Below are 19,209 nucleotides of genomic sequence, written 5' to 3'. Positions count from 1 at the left end.
TTATGCCAGATGAATAAGTGAGAATTTGGCATGATCTACGTAGAGAGACACATCTAATCAGGAAATGTTTTGTCCTCATCCTGTGATTCAGATGTGTCTCCTGTCTCTTTATTGCTGTCTGGAGTAATTAAACAATCTGCTCATCCTCCAAAGTGACTAAGCCGGCAACACAGTGATAGGATCCATAAAACCTTCTCTAATGGTCTGTGATATTTTCCCTTCAATGTCAGGTTCTTAAGAAAGTTGACGTCAATGAACCCACTTTTACCTCAGGCTTTGGCACCCATCTGTGGCACTGCAGAGCTTCAGACCAAACTCCTCCATTCTCTCATCCTCGGCCCTGCACAACAGTTCAAAAGACAGAACAGGACTCCTTCTCAGACCATTGTTTTTTCTACTCAATAAACATACCTCACACCTCAGCAATGTTCACACAAAAAGGAAGTGTGTGTGGAAGTGTCACAAGTTAACTTCAAATGTTTGGTCAGGTTCTTATTCTTGTTTGCTTGTTGTTTGATCAGCTCTATTTGCTGATCTAAATCAAACTTTGCCATTTTTAAAGTGACATGTCTTTATAATTTTTTAGTTTAATTAATGCAAAGTTCTTGTGTGGCTGCTGGTGTTAAGATAACATGAACCAGTGAGAGTTATGACTTCACCAATCATCAAGAAGTTTGGCACATTTTGTTAAATGGGAAAAAGTTTGTACAGTTAAGATAAACTTGTGGCTCTGTTGGCACACTCAATCTTTTTTTTTTATCAATCTGGAAAGTTGTTGAGTAAGAAGTTTTGGGAATACGTACATATCAAGTTTCCGTAGTATCCTCCTCTATTCGGCTGTCCTATCAGCCCGTTTGTCTTTATCATATTTACTTTTTGTCAGAGGCGTCTGATTAAGATAAGAAACACACTGACCATGTTTATCCACTCCATCATAGCAACAACTGTTATCCATTCTTTTACCTTTTTAGTGGGAATACGGTGTGTGTGTGTGTGTGTGTGTGTGTGTGTGTGTGTGTGTGTGTGTGTGTGTGTGTGTGTGTGTGTGTGTGTGTGTGTGTGTGTGTGTGTGTGTGTGTGTGTGTGTGTGTGTGTGTGTGTGTGTGTTTGCGCACGTAAACAAGGGACTTCAACTTTCGAGCTCTTTGTTCGTCAGCTGATTTTTCCGTTCCTCTCCAAGATAGTAAAACAAACATACCAGGTCCGTTTAGACTACTTCACTGTTTTCCATCTAGCATCAAAACAGGACGTTAGGACGTTTGTGTGTGTGTGTGAGTGAGACAGAGAGAGAGAGAGAGGGTAGTGAGGACTATGTGAGGCAAGGTCAGGTGGGAGGTTTTATGTAGCAGCTGCTTACTGGAATAAACATGCAGCCAGGTGGTTTCCTCTGGGGTTTTTAAAGACTGTGTGAATGAAACAATGAATCAGACTCTGTGAAACATAGTTTCCAACCTTTTACTTTTTCTAAAATGTTTTCTTCATGTCGTTCACGAGCAGCCTTATCTATCAGTGTCTTCTGTATCTGTAAATGTGTGTCTGCGTGTAAATTTTCTTTTATAATTTTTGAATTAACAGCTGCTGACACTGGTGAAATGTTTGAAGGAGTTACATTTTCATTGCAACCAAGTGCATGTGATAGAGTGTGATAATTGTATAAATGTGACATCATCGCTCAAATAAATTGTAAGTGCATTCGCATCTTATGACTTACGATATCTCGCTCCAGTGAAAAGAGAATCTTTGATTTAAAGGAGTAACCTGCTATTATTATAATGACATTAACATTTCAATTTCTCTAATGTTACATAAGAACAGACACCATACAAACATATAACATGGTGTCTGTTTTCATGATTTGGTGGATGACATTCAATTCAATTTATTTCAATTTTATTTATGTAGCACCAAATCAGAGCAAAAGTTATCTCAGTGCACTTTTCATATAGAACAGGTCTAGACCATACTCTTTAATTTAGTATATATATGACATGGTTGTCATAGTGTAATGAAGTTGGTATGGCTACAAGAGTGTGTACGTGACAGTAAAGCTAGGTCTGCCTAACTGTAAACGGTGATGTCAGGTTGCTGCGTAAGTTATTTTGGAAGTGAAGCTATGGTTTTCCTGGCAGGCTCTGGTAGGCATCGGCATCTACAAACAGCTCTGTATCTGCCCTGCCTCTGAAGTATTGCTGCTCAGCATTGTAATAAACTGGGGGAAGCCCCTGTTAATGTTGTTCCTGTGAGCTCAGGCTCATACATTTAAATCACTCTGCAGCGTAGCAGATCGTGCCATTTGTCATGAACAGCCTCATTTGGTGAAATTTAAAGGATGTCAACAAAGTCCTTGTTGCAGCTGGTTCCAGGTCTTTTGTACACAAGCATTGGTATGTGAGAGTCTAGAGTCTGCAACGGTATGAAGGTCAACTCTTTCTACCAGTGTATATGACTGATTTCAGAGTTTTGAAGCACATTCCAGTACCAGCAATCGATTTTTTTTTTTCCTACTCTTTTTTTTAAAAAAGGAAATTAAGTGATGGCAGCAGTTTGTGGTTTACGTCACAGAGGCTCTCAAGGTTATTGCTTTTTATCCAGTCAGTAGCGGTGTCTTTGCTTGGCTATAATAAGTGAAGTAATAAGAAAACCAAATGAAAACCCTGAAGATCAGCTTGGTGTCTGCACGTGTCAGGTGCAGTTTCTGGATATAAATCCAAGTGTTCAATGCAAAATGAAATGTGTAGTATTGACTGTGGGACTGAGTGGCATCAACAGTATTGGCCTGAATATAAGACATGCTTTGATTTTCTTTTTTCTCCTAAAAATGATGTTAGAAAAGGTCAGGCTTGTATTATATGTGAGGACGAGACAATTACAGCTGTTCGAAATGGGGGTGTCGTTTTACAATCAGTGTTATCTTTTATTTAGGGCGGTACGGTAGTGGAAAAGAGAAAGAGGTGAACTCCATCTGTGCATCCCAAAACAAACTAGCATTAATAGATTTTCAGAATATTAAATGTTTTATTTAGAATATAATCCAAGCAGAGTAAACAATTGAGAAACAAATCGGTTATTGACTTGTTAGCCCACTGAGCTGACTTGTTAGCTGTTAGCGAGCAGGCTTTGTAATATTCTAATTTTGAAACTTGGTATTAGCGGGCCATTGTGTGCATCCTCTCTACTGGAGTGTTTTCCTGTGTTGAGTGGAGAGAGCTCTCAGCTCCCACTCTGTTTGGGTGTTAATGGACAGAGCATTATGCAGGAGAACACGTCCTCCCACCAGCCGCATTCAGAACACATCCTGCCACTGAAAAGTTCATTATTGGGGAAAAAAAAAAAAAAAAAACGCCACATGCCTTTTCCCTGCAGCTGCATTTGTAATGTTTTAAAACCCAAGAGACAAGACCCACTTACATAAGTGTCACAGTCAAAACCTCAAACACACACAATGCGAGACATTAGCCAGAAGCAAGTCACTCTGTCTTTATGCTTTGTGTGCTGGTTGTGAGTCTGTGTTGTATGATACATCCCACATGTTCTCTGTGCTCTGAGATGGTATCAAATGTTGATTGTGAAATTGTTATAATGGTTGCATATCTTGGTGTTTTACTGAGGGATGGCTCAGAGCTTTGAAGTAGTCTCACTGTGACATTTCTGTCTATCTTTGTTCTGATCAAAATGAGGGTTTTTTTAACAGGTAGATGTGATGTTCTTGAAGAGATTACACCATCAAATAATTTCGTAACTCAAGGGAGGAGATGTAATAAACTAGAATAAACCCAGTTTTATAAGGTGTGTAATAATTGAATTGGTCATTGGTTTTTATGATCCTGTAAATTCAGAGCGGCAGCATTTTAGAGTTTCTTGTTTCAAGGCCGCTCAGTGCTGGAATTTTCTTTAATATACCTTCTCTAGGTTGCCAAACTACTCTGTGATGAAAAGGGCCAGACATTTCATTCGTGCACACGTGAACCAGACTCCCCTCTGTCAGTGAGTGTTTTACGCAGCTTTCAAAGAGCAGGCTGTTTCTTGTCCTGAACAAAGTGAAAGGCACATTTGGTTGGGATTGCAGTACACAGTGTCCCCGTCACCTGCTAATGCTTTTCATTCTTTCGTGAGTGAGAAAGACACTTCACTTTGAAAGCTTGGCAGTGGAAATTGGAGGCAGGAGACAATGTTTCTGTGAGCTAGCAAAGCAGGAGAAGAGGCACTTGTAGTAGCATTGATCTAAGCTAAGAGGTTATATGTCTAGTTTGACTGAGGCTGGTTTGAGTGTACGGGTACAAAATAAGTCATTGTGACAGAACAGAGCTGCATTCTGTCCCAGTCGCTCAAATCTGACAATCTCTCAAAGGCACGAGTGACCGGTTTGATTGAGAACTGAAGAAAGAGAAACATGACGGTTAAAAAGAAATGATTGCATGCGCAGTATACATCGAAGTTACCCTGTGTTGTTTCTATGACATCTTTCCAAACTCTATTCAGGCTTCTTGTTACTTGAAATTAGGATCAAAATATCATAGGTATTTGACACACATGTAAGAGAGCTGAGCTAGTAACTATAAACATGTGCTTCTCTGCATTAAGCCTGTAGTTCTTCTGTAAATAGTTCCTGATGTTCTTTATGTAAGAAGCTGACTGGAGATATTTTCATGTGTATTTGATGCAGCTGATGTGTATTAATGACCTCACTAAAATGCAAGTTTTTCTGACAAAGCTTGCATCTATTTTCAATATTTACATTTCAAATTCACTCGGGACATATTATATATCACTCAGGGGTCGTAAAGAAAGTGTCTGACATGAAAACGTTTTCTAATACTACGTCGAGGTGCAGGTCTCTGTCCATCATCATCAAACATTATGCAGCAAATTTTGTTTTTGTCTAGTTGTCTGTTGACAGTGAAAACAGTAAATCAGCTTCATGACACCATTAATGTACTAAGCTCTTTGAGAGTACGGTAGCGCTTAGTTTGAACAAATTATTGCTTGTAGGTAAGTTTCCAGGGGAGTCACATTAGTCTTGGCATTAGTCTAGACTTGTTTTTTAATTAGAGCCTGACTGATAAATCAGCAGTTTGTTCACCAGAAAGCACTGACAAGTTTATTTTTCAACTGTAAAATGTCCCATTCAGTTCATGTATTAGGCTAAATTCTAAAAAAAAAAAAAAAATGTTTATGTGATGTCTGTGTTGGTTAATAAAATCAGTGCATACATTTCTATCTGAGTTTTTAAACTGTCAAATATCCATCTCTAACAGTCTCAAAATCCAGTATTGGTCGGACTATAGTTTTATATTTTAACTTTGCTGTAATCTAGATTAAAACTAAACTTCCAAGTCGTCTTTAGACAGTCTGAATGGGAAAAAAAAATCTCAATAAGGGTGTTAATTAAAAGCTTAGCTGCAGTATTTTTTATACAAATTCTGTATAAATAGAAATATATAAAATGTCAATTAACAAAAAAAATCAACTGTCACATTTCCTAATTGCATTTGCCTTTGATAACAGCTTTACTGTCTGTCATGTCTCATCACCAGTATGTTGTTATTTATACTAACAGCATACTGGTTGTACATAATAGATACAGAGTTCCTGCTCAGAGGACAAAAACATACAAAGTCTCTTTTGTTTGCACAGCAATTAGTAGCCTGAATTTGCACGTTATCTCTGCACCTGAGCACTTTTATGTATTCGACATTGAGCAGTTTTTTGCTCTGTCTTCATTTTGAAGTGATCTCACATTGTACTGTTTGTCCCTTTGATCTGTCTAGATTGTTGCATTATGTGATTGTTTTTTATGATGAATGTGGTTTTTTTATGTATCTGGCTGCAACCACATTTCCCCTGGTGGGATAATAAAGTTTGACTTGACTTGACTTTATAATTTATGGCCATCAAATGCTACACTGTCATGTAAAAAAAAAAAAAAAAAAGAAAAAAGACAGAAAGACAGAATGGAAAAGTCTGTGTAAATGTTCCCTCTCTGACGTTGTTCAGTCTGAATGTGTCTCAGGGCACGTAGACCCAGTTTATGTCTTCAAAAATGACAAATGCTCCACAAGGGCTTAACGTCCCTAGCTACCAAACCAGCAGACTGTATGAAACTGTGTGGACAAGCGCAGTTGAGCTCCAGCTGCTGGATATAGGTCAGTAATAATATCAAAGTATGACTCAGAGAATCCGCTGCTCCCAGTAGATTCAATCAAGCTGCATAGAGAGAGAGAGAGAAAGAGGTATCCTGTACAACAAGAACAGTATAATTGTTTTACATGATTTTCCCACATGTGTTTATCTGCACCGAGAGGCCAGACAGAGTGCAGCTAATTTAATTTCACCAATTTAGTCATGTGAGTTAAAGGGTGATTTTGTGTTATTTGACAAAACTTTTCTGTCATATATGGCCATGTGTTTAAAGTTGGAACATTTCTCCATTAATATTTAATCTACAGAAGGCTTGGCCAGTAATAAGAATAATATAAATTCTCCGGAGTGTGTGCGCACATGCATGGAACAAAGAAATTCCCATTCATCGTTGTGTTTGGTAGAGTTGACCCCTCATTGCACTGGCTGTTGGAACAAAACGCTCTTTCCATATACTAACTTTCTGAACTCTTCACCCACTGCATAGAGGCTCATGGTCTCCATAGACATGATATAAGTATAAAAAAAACAGCACCATGTAAGAAAATGACAGATGTAGATATGACCCTGTTTGTTTTTTTTCTGTTTGTTATTGGTCCCATGTGGATTTTGTCTTTTCTTCCTCAAAGAAAAACAATTCATAGAAGCTGTGTTTATGAAGGATTGAATGTTGTTCAGGTACCCCAACACTCAGCTTAAAAGCCGTACTGTCCCAGCTTTGGTAAAAATCAAACCAAATATCCCTTCCTACTTTGGCATCACACAACTTTGGGAATAAGATAATATTAATGAATCCCATAAAGGGTGTGCTGTGCATAAAGATGTTTATTGAATGAAGCTTTATGTGTCATTTACTTTACTACTTGAGTGTTGGTATGCTGGCAGAACAGGGTGCTGAGTTGGCATGAGCCTCTGGCACTCCTGGACCTGCTCTCTTCCTGTTTTGGCCGCTTTGCTGTTTGTTCAGCAAATGTGAACTTAAACAGAGTTGCCCCTCAGTTTTATAAATGCAGCAGCCCAAACATACATATGAGTTCCAGTCTGTGCAGAGGGATGAATTCAGATTTAGAAAGATATTGCTTTTAATCATCAACCCAAAAAAGTGTGTTTTACACAGACAAATGTGTCACACATGGTTCCTGATTTAGGGCTGAAACTAACGATTATTTTCATGATCGATTAATTTGCATATTATTTTCTTGATTAGTCAATTAATTGTTTAAAGGGGACCTATTATGTTCATTTTCAGCTCTATTTTTATTCTGGGACTCCACTAGAATAGCTTTGCATGATTCATAGTCCAAAAAAACTCCTTATTTATCTTATACTGGCCCTTTATGCAGCCCCTCAGTTCAGCCTCTGTCTCTAACAGGCAGTCTTAGTTCCTGTATGTTTAAGGTCCCCCTCCCGATGAGCCCACTCTGTTCTGATTGGTTAGCTTCAGGAAGCCTAACAAGGGGCAGCCGTGTCAGAGTCACGTTTTACTTGCCATAATTTGCTGATTGGGATGGACAATTAGTTCATAGTGTTTGACGAACTCATGTTGACTGACCCACAGCTGACACCTCTTTTCTTCTCCGCACGCAGACACACGTTCTGGCAGTATCGTAAGGAGAACCCTGAGACTAGAGTGGGTGAGCCTCCTCCTGAGGGCCTCCCTGGCTTCAACAGTGGTGTGATGTTATTGGACCTAGGTGCAATGAGGACCTCAGCTCTCTACAACCAGCTGCTGAAGCCCAGCAACGTGGCCAAACTAGCCGACCAGTACCGCTTCAGGGGCCACCTCGGGGACCAGGACTTCTTCACCATGATCGGCATGGAGCATCCTGAACTGTTTTATTCCCTGGCCTGTGGATGGAACCGACAGCTGTGCACCTGGTGGAGGGACCACGGATACGGAGATGTGTTTCAATTGTATTATCGCTGCGACGGGCCCGTCTATATCTACCACGGGAACTGTAACAGCCCCATTCCAGACGACTAACGGAGGGACCGGACTGCTGCTCTTTTTCCTGCTAATTTAGGAGGGAAATTTAGACTTTTTTTAGCCATTTCCCTTCTTGACCATTATCATCTCTGTATTCACAGACTCTGCCTCCTGCTGGTCAAGGGGCTACTGAGTTACCCTCTTATACACACTTGCTTACATGTATGGTGTTCATCTGTGTTATCCTAGAATAATGAACTCACTGTCAACATCAAGTTTTTTTTTTTAAAAAAAGTTTTATATATTATTTGATTTCAATAAATTTTGTATTTGTTTTGAGGCGAATCCAAAAGACCACTAGCCATGTTTTACACAAAATGGTGTAAGCTATTTTTAGCCGATAATTCAAATCAAGAGAAATATTATATGAGATGAATTATATGTCAATAAGTGTGTTTATTGGTCTCTATAAACAAACAATTCTTACTTTTTTTAGCTCACTCTGTCTCAAGCACCTCAAGGTTTCAGTCAGTGGCCCAAGTCCACCTTGCACCACCTTTATCTTCCTGAAACACCGCACCAGTTGAGGGCTAATCTGTTGCCATTTACTTCCCACCTCCGTAGCATGCGGATGACAGAGGGGGGTTTGTTTACCACCAGTGACCATCTTTCTGGAGCCACTTGGGCACAGGGCACAACACATTCCCACAGATCTTTTCAAACACATCTTTCTGTAGGTGTGATGGTGGAGAAAAAACACATCCAGAGGCTGGAGGAGGAGGAGGAGGAGGAGGAGGAGGAGGAGGAGGAAGGTGTCAAGGAGATAATGATGAGACTGATAGCTGTTGTTCATGCCCTGCATTTGCAGTTCAGCAAACTCTCGTCTTCAGAAGGAGTCAAGCAGCAAGGAGCTTGACTGCAGACACTGACCCACTTTTGAGTTTTCTTGCTGTGCTCACTGAACTGACACTCGGATTCAAAGAAATGTCAACACTCAATATTCATCTGTCAGGAAATTGTCTGAGGTGATTCACACTTAAACACACACACACACACACATACGCACATGAAGAAGCAGCTGAATGTCCTGCACCATCAGTGGAGTCAAAGAAAGGTTACTGGAGACGCTTGAGAATAAACATTATTCCAAATCAATAAGCTTCCCTTGAATTCACCCCGAAGCTCATAAATGTTTCTCCACCTCTCTCAGAACATCACTCCATAGTCTCCATAGCTCTGACACAACTTGTTAGCGAGAAAAAGAGACATTTGAGAGTAAATCTTGAAAAACAGCTTTCATTCTCAATTCCTGATTGCACTTTACAACACATGCTTTATCATCAAGGGTTTTGTTGACTAGACATGGTTGAGATGGTTGGATTTATTTTACTGTTTACTGCTTAGATGTTTAGTTTTGTTGTTTTTTTTTCAGACTATACCAATGATTTGGACATTTTGGCCCATTAACTATTATTTTTTCGGTTGTTTTTTTCTTCAGGCAGCCATGTTTCCATTCCTTTCAGGACATTAAGGAAATGAATCGGTACATAGTAATGTAGTGTTGCAGTTTCAATGTGCCAGAAAGCGTCGACATCTGCAGAAATCTACAGACATGGACATTTTGACAAGGACTAAATCAATTTGATCATACCTTAGATTAAAAACTCACACATATCCTCCCATTAAAGTGTCTTTTAATGCAAGTACAGTTTGTCTCTGCTCACAACTGCTTTACCACTTTTACAAATGCAAAACAAATTAAATGCAATAAATTGTTCAAAGTGATGGGTTACTGATCTTAAGTACATTTAAGTTTATGCTAGTTAACTTTCATTGTGGAGTTAAAAGAACTGAAACCAGTGGCTGTGTGGAAGATAGGAAACCAATCTAAAAACTGTTGCTGTGGTTAGAAGTCATGTAAAATATTAGAAACTTGTAGCTAATGGGCTAAAAATGTAAAATCATTGGTATCATCCTTTAATTGTCTTTTTTTGTGTTTTGTCAGCTGCTTTTCCATGTGCACCATATGCATCCATTACAAGTATTGTGTGTTACTCTTATCCCTTTTAAACACATACCTGTGTATGACATGGGTTAATAAATATAAGTGGAGATTAGAGCTGCAACGATTAGTCGATTAATTCATTGGTCGATCGACAGAAAATTAATATGCTATTTTAGTAATCCAATAATTGTTTTAGACATTTTTTTAAGCAAATAGGCCCAAAAAGTTTGACATAAACGTTGACAATGAGAAATTATAACAAGCATTTCCACTATTTTCTGACATTTTATTGACAAAATGATTAATTAAATGTGAAAATAATCTGCAGTTTAATTGATAATTAAAATAATCAATAGTTGCAGCCCTAATGGAGATATATGATGGTGGACAATGTGAATGATCTGATGTATTTTGATTGATGTTGTAAAGACAGTAACCCTATAGTTACCATAGTAACCCACGTTCATCCCTTCACACCAGCAGCAAACACACTTTTCCAGGTTGTTGCTTTGATGTGTTGTATGACTGTTCTGTATCAATACGTTGAATGTTGGAGTTATATCTTTAAAGGGCTAATGAATGTGAAAATGTGAAATGAAAATGATCCATCTCGCAAATTAAAAATCCCTCAACAACTGGACAGATTAGAAAGCTGCTGTGTTCAGTGTTGAGGACTCAAGGTGACATGTGTCTCATTGACATAAAGCAGTCTCACATGAAGGAAATGATTTTTTAAAAAATGCTTTGTTGAATGTTTAAACTGAATGACCTCTCATAAATGAGCTTCCTGTGACACAAATACAGTAAACCACTTTGCTCAGATGTTTGTCTCTATTTTGAAATTTTGTTTCCTTTGTATTTTCAGTTTTGCGAAATAAATTATATGATACTTTACCATTGGTGATACCGTTTTATGTAAAACATGAATGCACAAATTAAACAGTTTTTAGTCATTTAAGTGTTTGAATGAGGTGGGAAAAATCGATGTATATTAATGGGGCGCCCCCACATTTCTCGTAACACGTGTCTGTGTTCTTGTTTGTTACATGCTCAACATGACCTATTTCTGTCACTCAAATGTACCAACACTGCAAGCTAACGCTCCAGAAAAAGACATCAATCAGCCATGACCCCTGAATGTGCTGACATTAAGATAACCATTTTATCTGAAACTAAAATGTGTCTTATATCAAGATATGCTGGAAGATGATGTTTTGTTTCCACAATGAAATCAGATTTTTCTATTGAAACAAAAAAGTCCTATATTCTTGTTTTATGTCCTTGTAACATTCATTCTTTTGTTTGATTGGTATTTTCTGGTACAACAGATGAGGCAGGTAGATGCATTTTAGATGCTTTTTTTAATTACCAGTTTCATCTAACAGCAGATAGTTTCCCGGACCGAGTGAATAAAGAGGCACCTAAAACGTGCAAATTTGTACAGTCTTTTTGTCAACCATGATGCTCATATATATATCAGTCATCATGAAAGTCTGCACAAATAAACCCTAATAACTAATAACCCAAATAAACCCTAATGGCCACTCTCATAATTAGCCAGGATATTTAGGCATTTTAGCACAGGTAAACAAAGTCTCACACTTAGAGCTGCAACAATTAATGAACAATTAAATGATTAATCGATTAGTTGGTAGACAGAAAATTAATCAATTATTTTGATGATTAAGTAATCTTTTTAATCTTTTTATAGGCAAAAATGATGGTTGCAGCTTCTCAAATGTGAGGATATGAGGCTTTTCTGTGTCATACATGATTTTAAACTGAATATCTTTGGATTTTGTACTGTTGGTTGGAGAAAACAAGACATTTGAAGATACCACCACAAGCTCTAAGAAATTTTCACTATTTCTGAATCAATAATACAAATAAAATTTTAAAAAGTTGCAGCCCTACTTATAATAAAATTTACTTAATACCACAAGTGTTGCTGGACACTGTTCAGACTTTTTTTCCTTCTCAGAGCAACAGAATTTCAAGCGTTCATCCCATATTACAAAAACAGACTGCACCTTTAACAGCTGCTTTTCCAAGTCTGGTAAAAGTTCTGATATACAAGAAGAAAATTATATTGGATGTGCATAATAACCCTGGGCTTATTAGCCTATTAGTGTGCTGTGATTTCTAAAATCCTTCAGCCTGGATTCAAACACTTTGAGCACATTTACCTTCAGGGCGAGCAGCAGAAACAGCAGGCTGGTATAGATTTGATAACAGCAGCAGTGCTGATGCCTCATCCAAGAAACACAAACAGCTCAATTAGTGAGACTCTGAGTGCTTCTCTGCATCCTTGTTTCCTGCAGACTTACAGCGGAGACAAAACATTACAGATTATGTTGTAGCTGCTAATCAGAGATGACTCATTAAATCAGCTCTGCATTCAATGCCAGCAGAAACATCACATGATGATGCCCCTACAGAGATGCAATCAAAGTGAGCAGCACATGGATACAGTACGTTGAGGAGTCGACACTTGTGTGGCATAAAATGACCTATTGACCTATTTTCTGTGAATTACTTGGAGTTGCATACTAAAATGTCTTGCTTTTGACATACAGAAACTCTCTACTACCATCCCTTGGCACTGCTGGCAGACAGCAACAACTCTACAGTAATCGCATCTTGAAACGCAAGAAAGAGTCTACAATGAAAGCTTTAAATAGAAAAATGACTGTATCATACGCATTCTTGAGGCTGGTTTGAATAACTCAAGTCTCTTCTAATCTATTCTGGAGATACTTCTGCTGACACCCACAGATTCAACAAGTATATCAAACCACTTTTATTAGCACAGGACGTTTTGTTTTTTTCTTTTTATACCATCAGACACGAGTAACAGACTAATGCATTTGAGAAGCAAAGCGATCCTGCACCTGACATGTTTACATCAGTATGTCGAAGCCATGACAGCTTATTTCATTCCCTACCTCACTCAGCGTTCAAACTGACAGTCTGATAAAAAAAAATGTGAGCACACAGAACGTTCAGTATAAACATGATATTACGATAACATACAAGGACACAAACATTAAATAGTTCAAACTGCTAGTTCGTGTTGAGAGCTGCTTTGGCAGAAAGTGTAAACTAATTGAAATTCCACAGACTCGGCTGACAGTCGGTCCAATTTGGACATTCAGACCATGTCAAATCAGAAATATATTGCCTTCTTTGGTTCTTAGACACATTTTTCTGGCAGGGGCTTTTCATGATCTGTGTGACAAAGTGTAAGTAAATTAATTTGGCAGTACATGTACTATACATACAGTAAATATGTGGTTTGCATGTGTATTTGTACCTTTATGTGTGTGTAACTGGCACAGTGCTTCACTGGACAAAATGTAGGCCAGTATATCTCTCCCTCTCTCTCTCTCTTACTTTCTCTGCGTCTCTCCCCCACCATCCTCTCGTACAGATACTGGGCAGTCTGCCCACTAGGAGACTGAACAATGAGAGGCCTTCATCCATCTTTACACATTGCTCACATCTCTGTTTGAGTTTGTGTTAGTGCTCTACAATCCTCGCCTCTGTTGCATCCTCAGGATCATTTTTGGAACAGAAAATAAATATAAATATTCTTGCTTGTTGCTTCGCTCTGAATTAGATTAAGAGATTATAATGTTTGTGTGTTCAGTGCAGTTACAGGTCTTTGACACGTTTAGGCTAGTTTAGCTCAAAGACTGGAAACAGCTACACTTGCTGAAAGCTGCCTTCAGTATGGTCCTCTGTACATCTTGTTTACAGTATTTTGATAGCAGTTATATATGTTACTGTTTCTTGATCAAGCTGGGAACAACAGTTGAGAAGTTACTTTCATAACACTGAACAAAAAGCTAGCTCACAAGATACAACCATTTAGAAGTTGTTGAAAGCTGTTTTTTTTTAACTTTGTAATGGAGGCTAGCTGTTTCCCTCTGCTTCCAGTCTTGTGCTAAGCTAGGCTAAGCACACCTTTTCCAGACCTGTCTCTGTAGTGGATGGACAAAGACAAAGTTGATCTTTTCAGCTCATACTGGGTTTAAGGGTATTTACATACATTGATAGATCATAATCTCTTATAAATAAACAAACAACAACAAAAAACATGATTTTAAGCACATGGATTTTTTTTCACACTAAAGCCCCATTTGGACTGGATTTATTTGTGCAGGGGAGGTGGGATGATTTAACATTAGCTGCGCTGGTCAGTGATTTTTTATGTGGGTCATATTTCACCTCCTCTCCTGTAGCATCGAGAGCCACAAATTACCTTCTGCTTTTAGCTCACTGTAATTTTATTTTCTTCTTTCATAAACTTTAATTTGAGATGTCACTGTTTTTTTCTCTCGTTTGGTGAGATGTCTTTATATGTCATTTTTGGGTTTTTCAGCACAATCCTATTTTACTCCTTTAATGCATTAGGGGTTTTTTTGTGTCATGTTATTTGTGCAAATAAATAAACTACATCCTGTTTGGAATAAGGTCCTTGTTCCAAACAAAGTGTATCTCTGAGTTTTTTTCCACAGGAAGAGCTGCTTTTCATTCTACAGTAGTGGAGAACGGGGTAAATAGAGCCAGTGGGTAAAATGAGTCACCCCCTTTATCTAGATAACCATCAGCAAAAGTAATCATGTGACCACAAATTAAGAAAGAATAGTTCACATTACTCAGTCCATCTTTGACTTAAGCACATGGAGAGAGTGGTCTGCAAAACAGAGCAAAAAGAAGATTTTTGTCATGCCAAGTGAATTCATCATGTTACTAAAGTTATCAGGCTTGTATCTTAATTAAAAAAGATAAGTTTTGGACATTATTACATGTTAATTTAAGTCAGCATCAGCTACAAAACAAGGTCATAAACTTAGCATAATTGTGGATCTGAGCCACTGTGTGAAACAGTTTTGTCAAAATGGAGGTAATGGGGTAAAACGTGCCAGTGATGTTGGGGCAAGTTGAGTCGATGGATCAATTTACCCCCAAAAATTATTTTCTGATATTCTAGAGACTAGAGACACTGTTCATGTTTGATCCCTGTTACAAGTGCTACAATGTTGATGAATAAATACCTAATTGTTGACTAAGTTAAATTTGACAAACATGCTGTACAGACAGGTAACAAATTAAAGGAAAAGCTGCCATAAAGTGTCTTAGTAAGGTGTTGGGCCACCAAATGTTGCCCGAACAGCTTCAATACACTTTGGCATTGATTATAAAAGTCTCTGAACTCTTCTGGAGGGATGAACACCATTCTTCAAAAAGATATTTCCTCATTTGGTGTTTTGATGATGGTGGTGGAGAGCGCTGTCTAACACCTCAGTCCAAAATCTCCCATAGGTGTTCAATTGGGATGAGATCTGGTGACTGTGAAGGTCATAGCAAAGGATTCACGTCATTTTCATGCTCATCAAACCATTCAGTGACCCCTCGTGCCCTATGGATGGGGGCATTGTCATCCTGGAAGAGACCACTCCCATCAGGATAGAAATGTTTCATCATAGAATAAAGGTCATCACTCACAACAACTTTGTATTGATTAGCAGTGACCCTTCCCTCTAAGGGGACAAGTGGACCCAAACCATGCCGGCAAAATGCCCCCCACAGCATAACAGAGCCACCGGATCCCCTCACTGTAGGGGTCAAGCATTCAGACCTGTACCGGTTTTTTCTTTAATTTGTCACCGTCTGTATACACAAAAGCACATTTACATACACATTCTTTCTGCAACTAATACACAAAGATCACAGTTTAATCTTTACTGAAAATGTTTAGGTAACATGTTGAACAACAAGACACAAACATATGTTTTTACTTAAAAGTACAAGTTTTTGCCTTTGTTAAATTGATGGCATTAATAAAGTTCAAAATTATTTTTAATTTTATGATTAATTTGTTTGATTTTGTGTAATTTTTATATCAGTATATAATGGTAGCACTATTTACCCCATCCCCATGCTCATTTTACCCCTACCTTGGGGTAAGTTTTGCCATTGGACAAACTTTTTTTGATGGCTCATTGTTCTTAAACCATAATAATTAGATAACTTGTTTTAATTTCCATGGGTACACAACAACCTGAGGTGTATATATAGTAACTATTATTTGAAACAAATACACTTTCATTTTGCAGTAAAATTATCATATGTAAAAAGTGGCTCATGTTACCCCGTTCTCCCCTACTGTATTTTATCTGCTCAGTATGAAATTTGACTTTTGTGTGAAAATAAAGGAAGTCGAAAATGTTTTTGCTAATCTGATAGACAGAAACATGTTAATGCCAACATACAGTATTGGCCCATTTGGGAACCAATACAACAATGGAAAAAATTAAAGCCATCAGGAGAGCAAGACCCTGTAAGATCATGTTAACTTCAGGCATGTAGGTACTGGTATTCTCTTGACTAGTCCTGCTGAATGTCCATATCTAATACACACCACATTCTGTAATTTTGCAATGGTTAAAGCAGTTAGAAAAAGTTTATTTAACAAGATTAGTTAAATTACCAAGGAACACAGTGAATATTTTATACCCCACCTATAATTTAAATGGACTTTTAGTCTGTTGTAATTTATTAGTGAAGATTTAAAGGAGACAAATGTGAACAAAGTGGAACCTGAAACATACTTCCTTGTGTGCTGTGTTCATTTTCCCCAAGTATAATACCTCAAATGTAAGTGGAAATTCTACCCTCAGTGTTTTCTCCACAGATTTTGGCCAGTAAAGGATAATAGAGAGACAATCCCAAAAGACACGGAAGTGATTGGCTTTATTTGCTCCACATAATCTCCAACATCTTGTACCTTGATATTTTTTCTTTGCCGGTGTTATCTTGTAATATTTTTCCATCCGTATTCTCTCCAAGATAAAGATCAAGTTGTTTTCCACTGTTGCTCATTAATCTCTTCCTGTTCATCCACCGATAACACAATATTTTCCTCTTTCTCACACTTTTCTTTTGTATGTAATGTATCATTTCCTTTAAAGTTTTCCACTCTCTCATTTCCTACCTGAATCTGATTCATATGCTGAGGTAAACATTTTAATAATTTCTAACTCTAGCCCATCTGGGCTCTCTGTTCTTATTGTTAATAGCAAACTTATGAAAGTTTATACAGCCACTGTGATATTTTCTGTTAATATTATGCGCTGTATTCAGCTGTGGTCTGATCCCCCTGGTGCTGTGTGTCCTGTACCGATGCCTCTGACTCACCTTTACATAGTTAGTATGCATGAAAATGTTTCACTCAGGGGACGACCACAAAAGCTGCTCAACTCTTATCATTTTACCGACAACTCAATAGTCTGCCAACAACGGCCGACCTCAAGGTGAGCATCAGCATGAAGAAACAATGAATGCTGCTGCTCACACATTAAAAGCTATCTGATTCTCAAAAGGTAGATTTTTGGTGCAGTATCACGTTAAACAGAATAAAACCTTCACACGAGAACAGCACAAAAAGGGCAACATACTGTATGCAAATGGAATGTCTCTGTTTCTGTTTTTCATTTGTTCCTGTCCTCAAATCCAAGCGTTTGCATATGCATAAAGGGACACAAATTAAAATGCACTCACACACACCACCGCCATCTGTGCTCTTCAGAGATTGCTGTTTTCCACCTCTCAGTGTCAGAACAGCTGTAACTTATAAACAAGAGGGAAGATTATGATGACAGCAGAGGGTCATTTTGTGAATCATCAGTGGGTGAAACATAAGCTAAAATGGCACCGCTCGAAACTGGGCCACTGGCTGTCAGCATCGTATCTGCAGAGACTGTCCTCCCAAGAAAAACAGCAGGATCAGCCCTTTATGCAAGTGCCCCAAAACAACGTATATTTACATTTTTTAAAAACCATGACCTTGATCGTCACCTCACCTAGCCACACTGTTAGTATTGTAGCTATGACAACAAAGGTCTGGTAACCTTGAAGAAGTAGTTTACCTAAACCTAACCAAGTGTTTTTTTTTTTGTGCCTAAACCTACCCAGACTTTAATGTCATCACAGCGTAAAACGTATTTATTTTTTTAACTGTGATTTATAACAGTTTTGTAAGCCACAGAGAACTGATGTCGTCCTGCCAATTCCTGCTGATAAGGGCGTCAGATTGAAAAATGCTTGTATGTGCTGCTCTGGAGTTTCTGGACCAACAACATATTTTGTTGTTTAATTTGGTGAACTAAACAATATGCTTGAATCATGTGTGATTTTGAAATTTAGCTCATGAATATATGCTCTTATTCATTATTCAATTGCAACAATAGAATATTAACCTGAAATCTGTAGATGAACAATGCTACCAATGAAGAATAAATGGTGCAAGCCCTGGCAAGACATTAAACAAAATACTTTTACCAATACGAAATATGAACTGCTTTACTCTAAATGCTCTTTATGCTGCGCTCGGTTAAACACATCCTGACATCTGACTCTGGATTTAAGGTTTTTTCACAACAGAACAAATTTTCAGTCCATAATCCATTCAAAAATAAATAAATAAATAAAATCACATGACCTGTTTACACTAGCCCTGGCATAATTTTTTCAGTGTAGGTTTGGAAGTTCAGTAGAGCGTTTTATATTTAAGGTACTGCTTAAGATATTACTTCAAAAATATAGTTTGACAATTTAAAAATACGCTTCTTCTTCTTCTTGCCAGGAGATAGATGAGAAATGTGATACCACACCAGTAAGCCAAATTCTTTTTCCTAGGATGGTGAAGTCATGACCCGCCCTACTCTGCCTCTGATTGGCTAGTACTTGTTGCCTTCATTGGTTGGGTTGATTAGGTTTTGGCATGAGGAGGGAGACTGATTAGGGTTAAGGTAAGAATATAAGGGTAAGCCAATCAAATCAACAGGAAATGACCCCCAAATGATTTGTAGGTGTAAGCAGACAGATGCAGTTAATATGAAGCTGACTGATATACTTGTTTTATTGAATTCTAATCTCATATTTCTGGATATTTCCACTTCGGTGTGCATTATTCTTTCTCATAATTTTTTACTGTTTCTAAGTCTTGGTTGGTTGTCAACTCTTTTAGTGCTTAATGATAATCTCTTTCTTATGTGTAATGCAACAGCATGTTGTAAATACACAGTGTATACAAGTAAAGTATCAACCTGCACTGTGGATTCAGTGTAAGTAC

The 19,209-nt window shown here is 38.0% G+C and overlaps 1 protein-coding gene across 1 annotated transcript in view; it reads left to right on the top strand.

Annotated features, from left to right (window-relative positions):
- The window catches only part of xxylt1 (xyloside xylosyltransferase 1), a 33,535-nt gene extending 25,029 nt beyond the window's left edge, over positions 1 to 8,506 (top strand). Inside the window, exon 6 of the mRNA XM_044361883.1 lies at positions 7,726 to 8,506. Coding sequence (XP_044217818.1) covers positions 7,726 to 8,122 — 397 coding nt within the window. The 3' untranslated portion in view covers positions 8,123 to 8,506. The remainder of the gene's footprint in view (positions 1 to 7,725) is intronic.
- The last annotated feature ends 10,703 nt before the right edge of the window (positions 8,507 to 19,209 follow it).

The sequence above is a fragment of the Thunnus albacares genome, chromosome 9 (genome assembly GCF_914725855.1).
Source record: "Thunnus albacares chromosome 9, fThuAlb1.1, whole genome shotgun sequence".
Lineage (NCBI taxonomy): Eukaryota > Metazoa > Chordata > Actinopteri > Scombriformes > Scombridae > Thunnus > Thunnus albacares.
The sequence above is the reverse complement of the archived record's forward strand: the minus strand, read 5'-3'. Positions and strand labels throughout refer to the sequence as shown.